The 18113-nt window shown below is 49.9% G+C and overlaps 1 protein-coding gene and 1 long non-coding RNA gene across 2 annotated transcripts in view; one reads left to right on the top strand and one right to left on the bottom strand.

The window, feature by feature from the left end:
* The window catches only part of MDGA2 (MAM domain containing glycosylphosphatidylinositol anchor 2), a 192261-nt gene extending 192051 nt beyond the window's left edge, over positions 1-210 (bottom strand). The window contains exon 1 of the mRNA XM_086892409.1: positions 16-210. Within this exon, the coding sequence (XP_086748535.1) occupies positions 16-88 (73 nt within the window). The 5' untranslated portion in view covers positions 89-210. The remainder of the gene's footprint in view (positions 1-15) is intronic.
* On the top strand, positions 7-17759 carry LOC147652808 (uncharacterized). Its single transcript, XR_015287854.1, has 3 exons — positions 7-94; positions 13139-14886; positions 16102-17759. It is a non-coding gene; the product is annotated as an uncharacterized LOC147652808 (long non-coding RNA).
* The last annotated feature ends 354 nt before the right edge of the window (positions 17760-18113 follow it).

Here is an 18113-nt window from a genome sequence, read left to right as displayed (position 1 = left end):
GCGCCCCGGACTCACCGTACACCCCTTGGCCGGAGCTGCCCTCCAGCAGAACCGTCAGCAGCCCCAGCAGCCCGATCGCTACATCCATCTTCACGTGAGCATCCACATATCCAGCCCGGCGGGGCGGGGGGGGGCAGCGCAGCGCCCGCCGGAGCCCCGCGCTCCGCTGCGGCCGAGCCGCGCACGCCCGCGCAGGCAGGGCGGCGGGGGCAGGCGGCGGGCACCGCGCCGGTCCTCCTCCTCCTCCTCCTTCCTCCTCCGCCTCCGCCTCCTCCTCCTCCTCCTCCTCCTCCCGCTGCGCAGCGGGCGGCGCGGGGCGAGCCCCGCTCAGAGCGAGCCCCCGGCAGCGGCAGCCCCCGCACCCCCCCCGGGCCGCGGCCCCCTCAGGGCTCCGGCCGCCGCCGCCGCCGCCTCCCGGGGCCGCCGAGCGCCGCGCGGGGCCGCCGCAGCCGCCTGCGCCCCGCGGCCATCAGATGCCACCGCGGCGCCGCGGCCCCCGCATGGTGCGCGGGGCCCCCCGCGCGGCGCGGAGCGGAGCGGAGCGAGGGGGGAGGCGGGGGCGGCGCGGGGCGGGGGCGGGCGCGGGGCCGCGGGGAGGCTCCGGCTGTGGCGCTCCGGGGAGCGGCCCCCTCCTCTCAGCGCGGCTGCGGGGCGGCGGCCGGGCCCATGGCGGGGGCGGCGCGGGGCTCCCGCGGCCGCGCTGGGTGCGGGTGCGCTGCTGTGCGAGCGCGGGGGAGCGGGCGCGAGTGGCGGCGGCGGGGCCGTCACGTTGTGCTTTACGTGCGGGGCCGGCAGCCGCAGCCCGGCGACGTCAAAGCTGCGTGGCTGCTGCTGCTGCTGCTGCTGCGCGCCTTCCTCCGCCTCCTCCTCCTCCTCCTCCGTCGCCTCCGCCGCCGCCCCCCGTGGCCCCGCGGCTCCGCCACCGCCGCCGGGCGCGCACGGCCGCGGGCGCTGCCAAGGAGGGATGCGCGGCGAGAGCCGCTCCGCTCCGGGATGCGCGGAGCGCTGGGAACCGCGCTGCCAAGCCGGGATGCGCGGAGCGCTGTGACCCGCATGGAGCCGGGACTGGGGGGGTCTGAGCCGCTCTCTCCCGGGACGCGCCGAGCGGTGCGGCTGACACGGATCCGCGTTGGGCCGGGCACCCCGCTCCGTCCCGGGATGCGCGGTGCGGCCCCGCTCCGTCCCGGGATGCGCGGTGCGGTCCCGCTCCGAGCCGGGATGCGCGGTGCGGCCCCGCTCCGAGCCGGGATGCGCGGTGCGGCCCCGCTCCGAGCCGGGATGCGCGGTGCGGCCCCGCTCCGAGCCGGGATGCGCGGTGCGGTCCCGCTCCGTCCCGGGATGCGCGGTGATGCGCGGTGCGGTGCGGACGGTGAGGGGCGCCCTGAGCCCGCGCTGCGCTCCCGGCCCGAGGGGTCCGTCCCGCTCACAGTTCTGGGCTCCCCTTCCCCACTCCGAGCCTGCTGTCCCCCGGTGTCCCCCTGTCCCACCCCGCTCCTTTCCCTGCCCCGTTCCGGGGCACCGCCGGGCTCAGACCCCGCTGCTTCCCCAGGCTCCAGTGGCTAAACCCCGGCGCTTGCTCCAGGCTGTGTCCCGGGCCCGGGGACAGGGGCAGCCAGCGCCCGGGAGTGACAGAGGGCACAGGGAGGTGACAAAGCAGCGGCTCCCTGTGTCTGATCCAGCTGGGATCAGCCTCAGCGGCTGCGTTATTCACCCTTCGGCGACCTCGAGTACTTGAGACCCCTGACTGGCTCCCAGCACCTTCCCAGCCTGCCTGATGTCCCTGCGTGTTGGGATTTGTGCTGGTCAAAGTCTCTTCTCTCCAATCCCTCAGAACAAACCAAGATTTTTTGGTGGGAAAAGGCTGCCTCTGTCCTCTTCCCTTTTCCCTTGATTCTTCCAAGGATTGCCCCAAAGCCTTGGGCACCTTGGATGTTAATTCTGCTTTCCCTGCCTGCATCAGTAAAGGATTCGTGCTCCAGGACAGTGACAGCGCTCTGCAAGGGACAGCTGCACTCTCAGGGCTCCTGTGACCCCACAGGACGCTGCTAACGAGGCTGGGGCTCTCCCAGTGCTCTCCTGAGCTTTTCCATCATTCCCATGAGATGATCCAGCGCGTTGCTCTGCTGTGTTTCCACCCCCGAAGGGCTCAGAGCACCCAATCCACCACGGGAATTTCAGCAGGGAGCTGAATTCGGTCCCAGCTGGAGCTGTTCCCTATTCCCAGCCTGGTGAGAAGGTGGGAAGTGGGAGAAGGGATGGGTGCATCCCTTCCCTGCGCCATTCCCACGCTCCCAGAGGCCAAAGCCTGTCCCCAGCTGAGGGTGACGCTGAGGTGGCCTCGGGGCTGAACTCAAATCCCGTGTCCCCCTCAAGGGACACCGCCCTGCACCACTCCAGACACTCTCCCTGCCTCTGGCTGCGTCCCATCCCTTCCCTGCTTGGTCTCCCGTCTGAAGGGACTCCAGGTGGCTTCTCTGAGTCCGTCTGATGCTCCTTTTCCTCTGCTTTTCAGTTCCAAGGAGAATCTGGGGACACCTCCGGAGGTGGCACTGCCAGCGTGACCTTCAGCTCATTCCACCTTCAGCTGCCTTTTGGCTTTTTTCCTGCCTTCAGCTCCTCCTTTTCCCCCTTTTCTCTGCCACACCTGTGCCCAGCTGGCCCTCAGAGCAACATCTGGGCCACATCTGGGCCGTGCCCATCCCAACCCAGACCTCTGGTCCTTTCCCAGGGATTTCCCCCCGTTTTCCTTTCTCCATCCAACCACCCCACAGCACAAACTCCACGCCCCAAAAGCCTTTTTGACCTCTTTGAGTGTTTTCCTCACCTGTAAATCCCCAACCAGGGCAGGTTTTGGAGGAAAAGCCGGAATTCTTCACATGGAAACGGTGGGAAAAGTGCCACATTCCCTTGCGGCTGCTCTGTGGGTTGAACATCAAGAACATTTAAAGGGCTGGGCCTTTCTCTCCCTATTTCCAGCCTTCCCGTGGTTAATTCCAAGATCCTCCCAGCACAGCCAGATGTTCTGGGATGCTGAAGGCTGGAATCTGGCTGGAGCAGCCCTGAGGAGGGATGTTGTTAGCGGGTTGTTAGCACACCACTGACAGCATTCCCTGGAAGTTCAGCCCTTGCCACCGCAGCAGGAGAAACGAGGAGGAAACCTCACCAAAAAAAAGCAAAAAACTTGGAATTGCAGAAAATAATTCCCAGTCTGAATTTAAGCAGGTGCACAAATCTCTGTGGGGTAAGAGCCCAAATTATTTTCATCTCAGGTGGGTTTTTTTTACGTGTTTGTTCTTCAAAGTTTAACTATTGCAGCTCCTGCTGAGATTTGCTGGAGGATGTTCAGCTGTGATCCCAAATCCAGGAATCTCTCTAGACAGGGAGGAGAAAGGAGGAATTAAAAGAAGTCAGAGCCGATTTCCCTGCGTGTCCCAAACCACTCTCTAGGATGTTAAATATGGAGTTGCTCCCTGCTGGAATAATTTAACCGGGAATTGTGAAATTCAGCCGGTCCCGGGATGTTCCCAGGAGCAGCACTGGGGTTTGTGCTCAGGCTCCAGCATCTCCAGAACTTGGGGGAAAGCTTTTCCCAAAGAATGGGAAGTTCAGAGCCCCAGGCTGGACTTCACGGCTTCATTTCCCACTGGGAAGGCTCATCTGGCGCTTTTAGACCCAAAACAAATCCCTGTTTTTGTCCCTGCTCCCAAATCCATGAGATTTCTCCTCTTAACTCAGCCAGGGTTGGCAGAACGTGTCCAGAGATCCACCCACCACACCTGGGATGGGATCCATGGGGAAAAGGGCTGGGAGAGCAGCAGGTGAGGATTCCCAACGCCTGGAGCTGGACTGGAAATCCCTGGAGGAAATCAGGAGATTTGGGATTCATCCAAGGACCCCGCAATCATGGGGTGTCTTGGTCACGGGCAGAGCTCTCCAAACCCACGATAAAACTTGATTTTCACAAAATCCTGGGATTTTTTGCCATCCTCCCTGCACGAGGAAGAACGGAGAGGCTCCAGTGGGATTTCTTTTTTATTCAGGGAAATAAACTGGCTTTGATTGTGTTATTCCAAACAATTCCCGAGGTTCATTTCCATACTGCAACAGGGGCAGCTTCAGCAGCAGCAGTGGTGTGGATGGATAATTTCCTTTACCTTCGCAAGAATTCCCTTTTTTCCTGATTTTCCTGCTGATAATGCACAAGGCACTCGTTATTTTTGGAGTGTCAGCCATCCTGGAGTTATCCTTCTTCACTCCTTGCTTGTCCAACAGCCAATCCTGGGGAAGGAACACATTTTTAATGAGCTTTAATTTTAATTTACTTTTAATTTTACTTTTACTTTTACTTATAATTTTACTTTTAGTTTTAATTTTAATTTTAATTTTCATTTTAATTTTACTTTTACTTTTAATTTAAATTTTACTTTTAATTTTAATTTTAATTTTAATTTTAATTTTAATTTTAATTTTAATTTTAATTTTAAACCAATTTTTAATGTGATTTCCTGATGATTTCTAGGCTGGAAAATTCAAATTTTGTTGTGGCCACCCAATGGATTGAGCATCCTTGTTTGCCACTGGTTAATTAAATGTGACCCACTTCATCCCCATCCTCTCCGGGGATTCACTGTTCCCATGCCAGGGAATGCTGGCATGGCAGGGCACGAGATTATTTTGATTATTTGACACCTCAGGGCTGAGTTTTGCAGGCAGAGCTGGGGGCAAACACACAAAACCAGGAGCAGGAGCATCCACACCCTGCTGAGGAAAAACAGCACAGCGTGGGGAGCCAAATCCTGAACAATTCCATCCTCCGGTGGCAGGGTTTGGGATGAGAGGGGATGGAAGGTCCCACCCAAGCCAAACCAGCCCGGGATTCTGTGGTTCCATAATCCAGCTCCAGAGAGGATGTGTCGGTGGTGAAAGGGATTCAGAGGATGCTGAGGCTTTCCAGGAGTTATAAAAATGATGGAGAGGGAATTTTCCATGGGCATGGAGTGATAGGGAAAGGGAGAATGTTAAACTGAGAGTGGGTGAGGTGGTGTTGGATATTGGGAAGGAATTCCTGTCTGGGAGGGTGGGGAGGGGCTGGGCTGGAATTGCCAGAGCAGCTGTGGCTGCCCCTGGATCCCTGGCAGTGCCCAAGGCCAGGCTGGACACTGGGACAGTGGGAGGGCTTGATTAAATGATCATCAAATTCCCTCTCTTCCCAAATCATTCCATGATACTGTGGAACACAAATGTCCCTTGTGGTCACTCCATGCCCAACCCCACAGGAACTCTTGGACCTGCTGCTGCTTTGCAGCTCTGGAATCAGCACCGCCCTTTCCATGGGGAAATTCCTGCTGCTGTCCCCCCTGAGCCTCCCCTGGCCCAGCCTGAGGCCGTTCCCTCTCCTCCTGTCCCTGTTCCCTGGCAGCAGAGCCCGACCCCCCCGGCTGTCCCCTCCTGCCAGGGACTTGTGCAGAGCCACAAGGGCCCCCTGAGCCTCCTTTGCTCCAGGCTCAGCCCCTTCCCAGCTCCCTCAGCAATTCTCCAGCCCCTTCCCAGCTCCCTCAGCAATTCTCCAGCCCCTTCCCAGCTCCCTCAGCAATTCTCCAGCCCTTTCCCAGCCCCCTCACCCACTCCTGGGGCTCCAAGGTGATTTCACCTCCCGCTCATCATTTTTCTGTCCCACAACAAAGGGACAGACACCGAGCACGGCCGTTCCCAGAACAGCCAAGGACAGTGACCCTCCCTGCACTCCAGTTATTTTTCCCGATCCAGACCAGTGAAAGGAACCTGGAGCAGAGTGGAATTTGGGATCAGGTGCATTTCGAGGCGTTCTGGAGGTGAAACCAACGGGAACATGCCCTGGCTCTTAGGCGGGGCTGTAATTGTGTAATAAGCACCGAGTTTGCTGCAAAATCTGCCTTTTAATTTCTCTCCAGTTTGTGAGGCACTTCACACACCTGCCTAATAATTTGAACAATAATAGCTCGCGGCGACGAGATTTGCAGGTGAATTCCAGACATTAATTGCTCCTTTTTCATCTCTTTTCAGCCAAGATGTTTTTCTATTCCTGTTCCAGATGAGTCAGGCTTTTCCTCCCCTTTTTTAATGTCTCTTTTTCATCTGTGCAAGCTGGGCTCGAAAGGGAAACCTGTTTCAGTTCAGTTTGGGTGAAAACGAGCTCCGTTTGGAGCATCCTTGGCCTCATTTTCCCATTTTTCCAGTGGGATGAGCAGGAAGGAGCAGCCCATGATGGACATTCCCAGTGTCAGCCTGAAGGGAATTTTTGATTTTTGCAGCCACCAATTTTCCTGGAGAAACCGGGGGAGGAACTGGTGGTGGATGTGATGGAGAGCCAGGGATATGGAATCTCATGGAGCTGCTCCTGTAAGGAATTCCCCAGCAAATTAAAGTATCCAACATCCTAGCAATCCCTTTGACATTCCATCCAAATTCCTGCATTTTGAGGAAAATGTCTATTTGGCCACTTCATTAACAACCTATCAGTTATTTATCTAATTTCTGTATTATTCATAAAACAGGGAAATAAAGAGGATTTCCCTCCTGAAGTGCACAAGTGGGAGCAGAAGGAAGGGGAAAAAATCCTCTCCCATACAATAATTATTTGAGGATAATGATGGAATTTTAAAGATCACATTTCACATGGGTCAACTCTCCAATCCACAAGAGATGGTTTGGATTATTTTCACTTGGCACTGGGAGTTTCCACCCAGCTGCTGGGATGAAAGGGTTAAATTTAGGATTTGAGGCAGATTTCTGAGGAAAAGGGCTCAGGATTTGCTGTCCTGATTGAATTATTCAGCTTTGCCGTTGTCTCAGAACATCTGGGATTCTCCTCAGGTTCTGCAGCCATCGGGGAGGTCAGGGAAGCTCCACTTCGAGGTGGTTTGTGGGACAGAGCTGCTCAACATCCTTGTCCAAAAGAGCAGGAATTTGGGATAGATCCAAGGAAGGAAATGTCAGGAACCAGAGCCGGGCCGGGAATTCCTCCAGGAAATCCACAAAGGGCGGAGTTTCCCAGTGACCATCGATGCCCAGCAGCTTGGAACATCGCTTGGGGTGGTTTTTCCAAAGCTCCTTTGTCAAGGAACAGAGAAATTAGTGGAAATGAGGAATTTAACTCATCACAGTTCCCATCGTGTGGGATTTACTCTAAACTCTATCCCAGGCTGCTCCAAGCCCCATCCAGCCTGGTCTTGGACACTTCCAGGGATCCAGGGGATCCAGGGATCCAGGGGCAGCCACAGCTCCTCTGGGAAACCTCAGGCTTCCCCATCTTCCTAATTCCAAGAATTCCTTCCTAAAATATTCCCACCAGGAGATAAAACACCCCACAAATTAGCTGGGAATGAGCAGAGAATTCCCAGCAAGGAATGTCTGGAAAGTCCAATTTTTTCACTCAGAAAAAGGACAAAAGGAAATTAAGAGTGGCCAGCGGGTGACATGGGTGTGCACATAAAAAGGGTTAAATAGGATTAAAGTTAGAGATAATTGAGAAAACCCAAATGCTGGATGAACTTCCCTTATTTCTCCATAAGGAGAAGGAATCCAGGAGTGGGAAATCTCCATTCTTTTGGAATGGAAGTAATGCCAAAACTGCACTATAAGAGAAGCAAGAAAACCCCCAAGTGCTGCAGGAGGAGAAGCTGCATTTTGAATTTTGCTGCGTTTTGAATTTTGCTCTGTTTTCCTCTCCTTTGGTGCTGAGAAAACCCCAAGAGAAAACACCACTCTCAAGATCTTGAGAGTCAGATCTTGATGGGTTTAAAATATATATAAAAAAAAATAAAAAAATAAACCACTGAGAAGGGTCTGGGAAGCTCCAAAATTGATTGAGTAGCTCAATATTCTGCTCAGCCTCCAAATTCTTTCCGAAAGAAAGAGTAATTAAGGCTGTGGAAGCAAAGGGAAGCAAAGGGTAATTTCCATCCTGGTTTTATCTCGGATAAATTCCACCACCTTTTTTATCTTTCAGATAACAAAACGGGTTCTTAGAGAAGGGAAATGGAGCAGATCCAAGTTACCTCATCTGAGGAGAGCGTTTGAGTTCATTCCCAACAGGGAATTATTCCGAAAGGTGGAGATGCCGGGATTCATCCCTGATTTGCAGCTGGTCTGGAATGTCCCTGTGCACTGAGCAGGAATTTCCTGGGATGTAGAGAGGGGAATTCTGCCTTGGAAAGCTCCTATTTATTTTGAGAATTATTTGGGAACTATTTATTAATCAGATAAGGAAGTCCAGAGCAGGAATTTGGGATACAACAGGTGCTTGTCCCAAGGAGTTTGGCTCCAGAGAATCCCAAATTTGTTTGGGTTGGAAGGGCCCTTAAATCCCATCCTGCTCCAAGGGCAGGGACACCTCCCACTATCCCAGCCAAGCTTCATCCAACCTTGGACTTTTCCATCTGTCCTGGAACATGGAAAAGATGAAGCAATCCTTGACGAATTGATTTCATATTTAATAATAATAAATAAAAATAAATAATATTCATTTAATATTTATTTTAATATTTAATATTTAGTAACTTCATCGCGATTTTGCTGTTGCTGGTTTGCAACCAGATTTTAAGTTCATGGAATCAGAGCTTAATTACTGTTGGAAGGGATTTATGGAATTCCTTGGACCCAACCTCCTTCTCAAGGCAAAGTTAAATGAGGGAACCTGGAGTTCAGGCCAGTTTATTTCTGGATATCTCCAAGGATAAAGATCCCTTCTTACAGTCAGGATAAATTCACACATTTCTCCTTCTAGGAACTTTTCCTGCTTCATCTGTTTGCACAGTTTTCCCAAGGAGACGGGACTTTATTCACACCCTCCAAACTCTTTTAATCTGAAATAAAAACCCCAAAACCACTGGGAATGGGAAATCAGAGCTGGCTCCTGCAGGGTGAGGTTTGGGAGATGAAAAGGCAAAAAAAATTTACAATTGTTCAGCCCTGGTAATTATTTCCTTTGAAAGAGCCGGAACTCCGTGTCCTGGGAATTTCTGGAGGAAGTGGAAGTTTCACGCCTGGAAAATGATGAAAACCTCCCACCCCCACAGGTGAAGGTGGTGTAAAATCCCATAAAATCCTGATTTTCCTTCAGGAATGGGATGCTCCAGCCTGGATCCCCTGGAGGGCCACAAATCCTGCCAGCAAACCTGGGATCCTCTCTCTCCATGGTCCTGCCAGGACCCTGCTCAAGGTTGGTTCCTCTATCCATGGTCCTGACAGGACCCTGCTCCAGGGTGGTTTCCCACAGGATCCCAGCCTCCTTTGGACACATCCCCTGCTCCAGTGTGAGATCCTCCATGGGATTCTCTCCCTTCCTGAACTCTTTGATTCCCAGATCCCTGCCGCTGTTGCTGCTGGGTTCAGCCGTGACCTGGAGCCGCTGGAATTGGCTCCATCGGGAATGAGATCAAGCTTTCGTCACTTTCCCATGGATGCCACCCCTGCAGCCCCACTGCCATCAAAAACCCAAAACTCATGAAAATAAAACACTTTTCTGCCTTGGTTCCCGAGAGCTGTGACGCACCTGGAGGTTTTTGGTGCGCTCCTCACCCTGGGGCAGCGAATCCTAATTAATTATGTTATCCTAATTAATTATGGTATCCTAATTAATTATGTTATCCTAATTAATTATGTTGCTCATCAAACCTAGGCAATGAAAACAAATAAATTTGTGCAGTTGTGGCCCTGAACTTGCCTCATTTCTTGTGGCACCAAAGGCGTTGTCCCTCTGCCTCAGCAGCAGCTAAAACCACACAAAGCTCATCAACCTTAATGAGCTCCTTAATGACAGCACTCAGGTGATTATGCTGATGGAGGCCAGGGAAGTTCCTTAATTAAATTAGGGGGGTCTGTTCTGGAATGTGGCCTTTTCACCGGTTTTTATGACAGTTTTGGGGACACTGAGCTCCTCCAGGACCGAGGGGTTCTCCTTTGCCGCCTCAAATCCCAACACGAGGAGGGGCAGCAGTGACAGCAGTGTTTGGGATTGCAAAAGCGTCAAGGACACCCATCCCACCCAAACAGGTGGAAGAACCTGGGAGGAGATTCCAAGGAATCCTTCCCTGCTTCCAGGTGCACTCGGGGATAACGGCAGCACCTTTATTTTTGAACATCAGTTCCGCCAGCACTTGGAATGTCCGTGGCAGGACACAAACCTTCCGGAACTTGCCACCAGATTTGATCCTTCTTCCATCCCCCCACCCCTTTTCCCCCTGTTTTTCCCACACTTCCTACTTATTAATGATCAGAGGGATGATTTTATTTGCTTGTGACTCCAGAAATTTTCAATTATCCGGCACGATTGGCTGCACGTGGAGAATAATGTAACATATGCTAAGTGTATGCATGACCTATTTAAAGGCATGGATAATTTTTCCTGGTAAAACTCTTTTAATGGGACGTGGCCGCCACACTTCAGTGAGTGGAAAATTGGGATTTTAAGGAACGTTACAGTTGGTGCAGAGAGAGGAGCAAGGCAAAAAAACAGGAGCCAGGTGTTTATCGAATAATAAAGCTCATTATTTGGGATCCAGAGATTGCAGAAATAACCTGGAATGTTGGAGGTTAAAGGATCAGAAACCTGGCCAAGAGCTTTAGGAATTTTGCCAGTATGGAGGCATTTAACCAGGAGCTGAAATAGTCAGGAGAATTGTTGTTCTGATCTTGGGAATTGTTGAAATCCAAGGAAAATCCTCAGGAGCTGAGATATTCAGGAGAATTGTTGTTCTGATCTTGGGAATTGCTGAAATCCAAGGAAAATCCTCACGTTTTGCTTCCTTCAAACTTTAGATTCCTTAAATGCATCACAGGTCTTTATTTTAAAATATTTGCTGTATTATTTTAAATCCCTCTAATTTAAAGCTGTTAAAAACGGGCCATTTTGGGGGTCAGAGGTCACAAATTAAAAACCACCACGTGAGCTGAGCTGGTCCGTGGGGTGGACTCTATCCTTGTGCTCTCAGAGCCCCTTCCCAAAAATTCCCACCTCGAGTTCCTGCTAAATCCAGAGCTCCCACCTGCAGATCCAAACTGGATTTCAGGCCTTCAAGTGGCATCGGAACCATGGAAAATCTGAGTGGAGAATTCCACTTCTGGTTAAAAATTCCAGGCTGAATTGTTTCCAGGTCTGGGTGCTAAATACTACCCTGAATTATTCCTGGAGGGAAGAGGCCTCTCCTGGGGGATTGTGTTACGTGGAGGTTCTCGGAAATGCTGAGCAGGACACCCTCGGACCTCCTCCAGCCAGACCCATCCAGCCTCATCACCAGCACTTTTCCAGGTTTTGTGCTCCTGGTGTCCGTGGATTTTCACTGTAGACACCAAAACCGGGTCTGATCAGTGGCAACGAAGTCATTAACACAGAATCCCAGAATTTCTGGGGTTGGAAAATGCTCCAAGATCATCCAGTCCAAGCTGTTCCCAATCCCCATCCCAGAGCTCCAAGTGCCACCTCCAGCAATTCCTGGGGCACCTCCAGGGATGGGCACTGCAAACCTCCCTGGGCACTTCCAAGGCCTGAGCGCCCTTTCCCTTGGGGAATTCTCCCTGATTAATTTTTAATTAATGAATGAATGACATTGATGCTGGCTGTGAAGGTGACACCGTGTCCCTGACCCCCTCTCCAGGGTCACCCAGGGGGTGCCCAGTGGCATTTTTTGGGATGCTGCTTTGCAGGATTCGTTCTGTCCCACCTGCAGAAGGGTTAAAATGCTGCTGGAGACTGGGAAAACTGGGACGAACTGGTGTTCCACGTTCCCCCTGTCAGCCTGAAAATCGGGAATATTCCCTTTTGGATGGGTGAGTGACAGCACCGAGATCATTCAAACGCGGAGATGAATCCTAAAGGAGCTCCACAAGAGGTTTGTGATTTGGGATTGGGAATCCTGTGGGGCCAAGGGCTGCAAACCCGGATGTTCCCGGCTCATCCTGCTGATATTGGAATTCTTTGGGCACAAAAGTGGCCAAATCTGGTTGGGCTGAGCCCCACAACGAGGGAGTGGCGCTGACCCAAACAGGAGGGGGCTTCTGATCCCAATCCTTTGAGATCAATCCCGGAGTTTTTATTTGGATACCAATTCCCTGCTGTGGCTATTCGCTTCCAAGACACACAAAGACAAGGAAAAGGCACAAACTGAAGGAATTTGCCCTCCAGTACAGGCAGAGTCCAAGTTTCTCCCAATTCTTTCCCATCCAACCTCTCCAGACATTCATCTTCCTGATAAGGCAGCAGCTGCAACTTGCTCAGGCACCACTTAATGCAGTCCCAAAGGGCAGGAGGAATTTTTTGTAGGGATCACTACTCCCAGCTCATGGAAAAATAAAGGGCACCTGAGGATGAGGTTCAGGCAGACTGGATATTTTTTTCCATAATGCTGATTTCCTTCATAAAATAAACTTGACATTATTTTCTCCCTTGTCTGGTGCACAGAGCAGCTTCCTCTGGCTCAGCTGGAAGCCTGCGAAGGAGAGAGGGATTTTGTGGAAAAACCAACAGGAGAAAGGGATTTTTGCCAGGGTTTACGACTCCAGAAGGAAAGTGCACAGCTCTGGGGGCAGGCTGGAATGATTAATGGAGCAGAAATTCCTCCCTGGCTACACGGACACCTCTTGTTCTGCCAGTCCTGGAGGGTGGAGAACCCAAGTGTCACCAAAATTACGGGAAAAATTAAAACTCTCCAACCACATTTTTTAGGTGTTATTTTTTAGGCTTAGAGAGTCAAGGCATTGCTTTATTGTGGCCAGGATGTGCAGCAGAAATCATTTCACCCTGACATCGCCCGGGTTGTGCAGAGAAAATCATCCCATCACACATTCATTTTACCCCGTTTCTCACATATTTTAGACAGTCAAAACCCAGGGAAATTCATTGGTTCAATGTTCACTGGTCCCAAGCTGGGAAATTCTTGGGATTTGGTTTCCTATTGGTTATTGATCCCGGAACTTCACCCTTTTTCCACCCCATCTGTCCCAGATCCCCACTCCTCGTCAGGGACTGATCACTTGATGCCAATTAAAATTCCTGGGTCAGCTCAGACCTCTCTTCCCAGTCCATCCAAGTCCCCAAAAACAATTTTTTGATGATAAGGGCTTCAACAGAACTTTATTTTAAATCTCTTTTTTTACTTTCCAGGACACCTGGGAAGGATCTGGAGCCCCACACTAAAGGATACAAAAGTGCTGATAATGCCAACTTCAATGCCTTTTCCAGGCAAAATATTTTGGAATGCAATCTGTTTAATTCTCTGGGACCTTTGGGACACAACACCACGGTAGCTGAGCAACTCTTCAGCCGGAAATCAGCTGGAATTGACTTTTTTCCCCCAACATTTTGTGTTTATCCTCTGTGAGAATCAGTTCAATCAGGGAAAATGAGAATTTAAAAGGATTTTCGGGTTGCTCTGTCAGCATCGAGTCCCTTCCAGAGCCTGGAATTAGTGATGTGTCCTAGGAAATCACCCTCTCCCTAAATATGGAATATCCTGAGTTGAAAGGGATTCATGAAGAGTATCGAGTCCAGCTCCTGGCCCTGCACAGGACAACTCCAAGAATCCCAAAATGAGGTTTTTTCCTCCTTTTTGTCTCTTCCCTCTGTCCTGCTGGTAGAGTGGCTTCACCAGCCCAACCTCACTCCATCCGAATTCCCGGGATCAGTACCAAGGTCTGGTTTCCCACAACCACTTCTGCACATGGAAGTGATGTTTGGAACCATGGAATCTCAGGATCGTTAAGGTTGGAAAAGACCTGGGAATGTCCAAGGCCAGGCTGGACAGGACTTGGAGCAGCCTGGGACAGTGGGAAGTGTCTCCACCCATGGCAGGGGGTGGAACTGGATGAGCTTTTCCAACCCAAACCATTCCATGGTTCTGTGATTCTCCTTCAGCTGGGGAGAAGGACTTGGGGGGCTGTTCCCAAATTTTAGGAGGGGACAACCTTCTATTTTGATGCCTGATCATGATCCTGTGGAAATAAGTTGGCTACAAGCTGGAATTTTGGCCAGAGAAGGGAAAAACTCTCAGGAGAGGTGGGGACAATGGAAATTTTGAGTTTTGAGGTGCTGGACAAGAATGGAGCGAAGAGCGGGAAAGCTGAGCTTGCTGCTCCTGGATAGGTCAGAGATGGAGGGAAATAATTATGGAGAGGAACCAAATCATGGACAACAAAACCATGGGAATTAATTATGGAGAGGAACCAAATCATGGACACCAGTGCCACAGGTGGGGCAGTAAACTCTGCAGGTGCTGTGAGGAAGATATTTGGGGATGTGTGAGGAACAATCAGGGAGCTCTGGGTCAGGAGATGATGGAATTTGAAGCGGGACGATGAATTTTGTTGTGGTCACAGCGTTCTGTGAGCAGCAAGATCCAGGTCGGAGCGTTGTGGACACTGAGGAATCTTTCTTGGGAATGTGAGCAGAGCCAGGAGCAGACAAACAGGAGCAGCACAAACTTCATCAGAGTTGGCTCAACTGGAAATTCAAGCCCAAATTTTTGCTTGGGAAGCTCATGAACCTCAAGCACCCAATTAGCAGCAGCTCTGCAGCAGGGGCTGACGAGCTTTCGATAAACGAGTGATCCTTGCAGGGCATGGAGACAAAGCCAAACCACTTCGCTCCCAAGCCAAGGGCTCCAGCAAGGCAGGAATTCCCAAGTTTTGCATTAATTGGATTTTTAATGGGTTTCAAAACTGACCGGACGTGTGAAGCGCTCAATAATTACAGCAGATGAAGGTGACACTTTGAAAAATGGATGGGGAGGGAACATGAATGAAGCAAACCTTACTCCGGCCTAATTACAGATAAAAAACAGATAATGTGGATTTGATAATCCTCTGGAATAAATAAACACCAGGATCAGGCTCAACAGATCATTTTTCATGCTGGTAAATCACCTTTAAATTGGGATTTTCTAACACAACAACAGCAGTGACCAGAGATTTCCCAGCACTGCCCACAGCTAGAGGAGCAAATCCACCAAAATTCACTTTTACCACATTATTTCCAGGAAATCCAGAATGATTCGTCTTCCTTCCAGGGTTTTTGCATGGGGGAAATGCAGAATTTCAGTTCCTTGGGAAGGAATAAATAAAAATAAAAAATAAAAATAGAAGCATAAATAAAAATGTCAACATAAATATAAATATAAATATAAATATAAATGTCAATATAAATGTCAATATAAATATAAATATAAATAAAAATGTCAATATAAATATAAATATAAATATAAATATAAATATAAATATAAATATAAATATAAATATAAATATAAATATAAATATAAATATAAATATAAATATAAATAATAGAAATATAAATAATAGAAATATAAGTATAAAGACAGTAGGGTCGTGTAGGACACCGCAGACTTTTGTGAGGGTAAAATGAGTAAATCCTGTAAAAACTGTGGAAAATATTTACACAAATTCCAGGGTTACACTTGGAAGTGCTCCCCACACACCCTAATTGCTCATTAAGCATGCAATCGCATGATTTTAATGTGCTCGCATCATAATTACAGCGGTAAATTAGGGGACATAATTGCCCACGCAAATGTGCCATGCCTGGCTTTTTATCCCTTTTCTTCTCCAAGATGTTCGGAGCACCAGGAAATAAGGGAAGCTCCCGGAATCCCAGAATTCCAGGATGGTTTGGGTTGGAAGGGATCAGCTCGTTCCATGCCTTGCTATGGGTTCTGCTATCCTGGCTTGCTCCAAGCCTCATCCAAAGGGAGAAAGGGAATAATTTCTTACCTGTTTCCCAGGAGAATTTCAAATATCAATAAGGAACTCTGAAATACTGGGAAAAGTGGCTCCAGCTGTTTTTTGGAGGTGTCCAAGGAATGCCTGGCAGTGGCAGTCAGTGCTCTGGGCTGGTGACAGGGTGGGGACTGGTCACAGCTTGGACTTGATGATCTTGGAGGGCTTTTCCAACCAAAATAATTCCATTATTCTATCTGGGATATCCTGAGATATCTGAAGGTGCTGCAAACTCCTCTGAAGAGGACGATTTTTCCAAATGCCATTTTTTTTCCTGCACCTGCTTTCCTATTTTTATTTATTTTTAATAGCCTTTTGTTTTGTTCTTCCTCTGCTCAGAATTGTTCCTCTCCACCCTCCTGGCAGCTGGATCCCAATCCTCATCCTGACCTTTCCAAGCCCTCTTGCCTAAAGGTTCCCTTAATTCCGTGGCACATCCCAGAATAGCAACTTTCCAGATTAATCCCGGGTTACTGGGTGAGTCATTTTGTTTGTTTGTATAAAATGCCTTCGCTTTATTCTGCTCTCCCAAATCCCAGGATGAAAGGGGAGGATGAGCAGATTATAATGCCGGGTATTTTTATTCCTGGAAGGAGATTATAATGCACATTTCCCGGGGCTGAGGGAGATTGGGATTCTGGAAAAGCTGCCGTGGGAAGCAGTCACCAGCTCTGCATCCATGGAATGAATTCCAGTGGGGATTCCAGAGCCTGATCCCCTTCTGGAACAGGAGGATTTCTTGGGACAAGGCTGCCTGTCAGATTCCTTAAAGATCTATAATTACTGGATTTATCACCACATTTCCCTGTGGATCAGATCCCATTTCCCTGGCTGGTTGCACAGAGCCTCAGCCCCCATCCTGTGCTGGATTTTAACCTCAGGAGCAGCGGAATTTTCCCATCCACAGCTGGAAACATCCCAGGTTATTTGCAGATAAGGTTTGGAAAGGGCTGAGCCATATTTTCTTCCCTATTCCTGGCAGGAAAAATCAACTCCACCTGTCCAGCAGGTCCAAATAAAGGAGTAAAAAAGCTGCATCATGGATATATTACGCAGGAAATCTTATTTAAATCCATTCCTTTACTTTTACAGTTAAATAAAAGTCAGAGCAGGGAAAATGTAAAAAAGAAAAAAATTGGCATCATAAATATGGTGGTTTTGTCGTGTTTTCTGTACATCAAATATTTGTTTTACTGCAGAACTTCCCGGGAATCTTGCTGGGAGCTGCCAGGGAATTGCCAGCAATTATTTCCTTGGTATTTGCTTAAATAGCCCTGAGGTTTAATATTGTTTGATGCCTTCTGAAATGTCCTGGGAAAGCAGAACTCTGAGCTCTGCTGCTGCCCAGGGATGGATTTTTATTCCTGAAAATTGGGAAGTAATTCCACATCCCTCACTCCCTGCCAGAAGTGGGAGAATGCAGGAGCAGGAGATATTTTCCAGCAGCCTCATTGTCCATGACAGGGAAAATTTTTAGGTGGGACAGCCTGAAAGGCATGGAGAGATCTGGAAAAAAGCAAAAAACTATGGAAAAACCACCTCTGGAATGCTCAATCCATCAATATCCTACAAGAGGTTCCTTCCCTCCCTCCTTCCCTTCCTTCCTTTCCTTTCTTCCTCCCGCCCTCCTTCCCTTCTTGGTCCGTCTGCCCCCTGGATCCAATAAATCCATGTCCATCCAACAAATCCATCTTCCTGTGGGAAGATCTGACCTTGCTTTGGGACCTCTGGAATTGTTTGCAGATCCTGGGGGATGAGCCGTGAGCCGGCCCGGCAGGGACCCCTGGACACACCCGAGAAATGGGATTTGGGGAATTTCTCAGCTTGGTTTTTGTAGATGGAGAGGCTGGAGAGGAGAAGGATCCAGGGAGAGCTCAGAGCCCCTTGCAGGGCCTGAAGGGGCTCCAGGAGAGCTGGAGAGGGGCTGGGGACAAGGGATGGAGGGACAGGACACAGGGAATGGCTTCCCACTGAGAAATGGGAGATTTGAGTGGGATATTGGGAAGGAATTCCTGGCTGGGAGGGTGAGGAGGGGCTGGGATGGAATTCCCAGAGCAGCTGTGGCTGCCCCTGGATCCCTGGCAGTGCCCAAGGCCAGGCTGGAGCAGCCTGGAAGAGCAGGAGCTGTCCCTGCCCATGGGATGGGATGGGATGGGATGTGATGGGATGGGATGGGATGGGATTCAAGGTCCTTCCAACACAAATCCTGGAATTTTGTGACCTTATCCTCTCCCTTTTCCCATACTGCTCCTTTTTAGTATGAATAAAACGTTATCCCTTCCATAATGCTTCTTATTAATATTAATAGATATAAAAAGCTAATTTTAGATTCTTTTAATCTGATCTTTTAA

Source organism: Cyanistes caeruleus, chromosome 6, assembly GCF_971803275.1.
Source record: "Cyanistes caeruleus chromosome 6, bCyaCae1.hap1.1, whole genome shotgun sequence".
Taxonomy (NCBI): domain Eukaryota; kingdom Metazoa; phylum Chordata; class Aves; order Passeriformes; family Paridae; genus Cyanistes; species Cyanistes caeruleus.
This window is presented reverse-complemented; position numbering and strand designations above follow the sequence as displayed.